This window comes from Penaeus monodon, chromosome 21, assembly GCF_015228065.2.
Source record: "Penaeus monodon isolate SGIC_2016 chromosome 21, NSTDA_Pmon_1, whole genome shotgun sequence".
Lineage (NCBI taxonomy): Eukaryota > Metazoa > Arthropoda > Malacostraca > Decapoda > Penaeidae > Penaeus > Penaeus monodon.
The window spans coordinates 8,366,253-8,367,552 of record NC_051406.1 but is presented as its reverse complement, the minus strand read 5'-3'; the positions used below and the strand labels follow the sequence as shown (position 1 = coordinate 8,367,552).

Below are 1,300 nucleotides of genomic sequence, written 5' to 3'. Positions count from 1 at the left end.
ACCCATTCAGGCTTTTTTCAGATCTCCAAACTTCTCCTAGTTGTAGTGTGTCTCACACCCTCCCATGTATATAGTAGTTTCTGTACTGTTCCAATAGTTGCTGTCTCGCCTTTGACTGTCTTGGTGCCCTCCGGCAGGCTTAGAAGCCCTGAAGGCAGACGTCCCCACACTACTGGGTCTGGGTCTAGGCATGTCCGTGTTGTCTGCCCTCATCTGTCTTGTGCTCAAGATCTTCGCCCGTGCCCGCTTTGTTCGCCCTCGTCGTTATGCAGACGCCCGTATTAACCCACCCCTCACGGTCTCTGGTGAGTGCCGTTGTGTCCCCAGCAACTGCTCCTTCAGGAACCCTGGTGAAGCAAATTTACTGTGTGATATACAAGGCAGATTGCATATTTATTGACATCACTGGAAATAAATACATTACAGAAGGGAACACTTTGATGTTTGATATTGGGACACATACTTGACACATTATGAATTTATATTGCTTTCGATAGGATACTTGGTGAGCTGTTATGAAAAACTGTACCTCTATTACTTATGTAGAACATCCATAGCTTTTTTATTGCAGAAGGTAGAGTTGGTTTATTATACATTTTTTGGATACCATGGACTTGGTAGACTCTTTAGGGAAGATGTAGGAGAGCAGTAGCCGGGCTCTGAGTCACCAGTTGTTTTCTCTGTTGTATCTTTTGATACAGATTGTAGACTAAAACGTTTTTTCACGCTCATCATGTGTATATTTAACACAAAATCTTACACAGGACTGGAAGTACTTTTACATGGTATGTAGAAACATTAGATGGACCTCTTACATTCTTGTGATGAGATTTTTTGCCCCTTTTTTTGAAATAGTTGAATTGAATTATGCATAACTGTACTAAATATCCAAAGCAATGTAAACCTTTCCTGGCATAATAGATTGATACAACTTTGAGGTCACCTTCAGATAATCTGCACCCTCACTGTAGAATAACGAGTCGAAGGTTGTGTGCCACAACAAGTAAAGTTGGGTCTCAGGTCAGCTAAGCCGTGAAGGTGAGCGTCGTGCGTGTGCTAATGCACATGGTCACAAAGTGTACGCCCGACGTCAGAGTTACCCCCAGCGTCGTGCCTCCACCTTGGGCCCCCACAGTGGTTCCCCCCAACAGCGGCCCTCCCTCCAACCTCTGAGGGTGATCCCTGAGAACCCAGGGGCATCTCATGGGGTGGTCCAAGGGTCACCTGCCAGAGGGGTCCGATCTACACCCTCCCTGCAGCAGAACTCTCGCGGTACACGTGCCCTCCCGCCCGCATGCGT

General features: G+C 46.5%; 1 protein-coding gene across 5 annotated transcripts in view; it reads left to right on the top strand.

Annotated features, from left to right (window-relative positions):
- Positions 1-1,300, top strand: part of LOC119586172 — a gene marked incomplete at its 3' end in the record, with an annotated part of 81,902 nt that overhangs the window by 54,734 nt on the left and 25,868 nt on the right. For 4 of the 5 annotated variants that reach the window (XM_037934874.1, XM_037934873.1, XM_037934872.1 and 1 more), the window contains 2 exon segments: positions 138-305; positions 1,021-1,272. In XM_037934874.1, coding sequence (XP_037790802.1) covers positions 138-305; positions 1,021-1,272 — 420 coding nt within the window. 5 annotated transcript variants of the gene reach the window in all.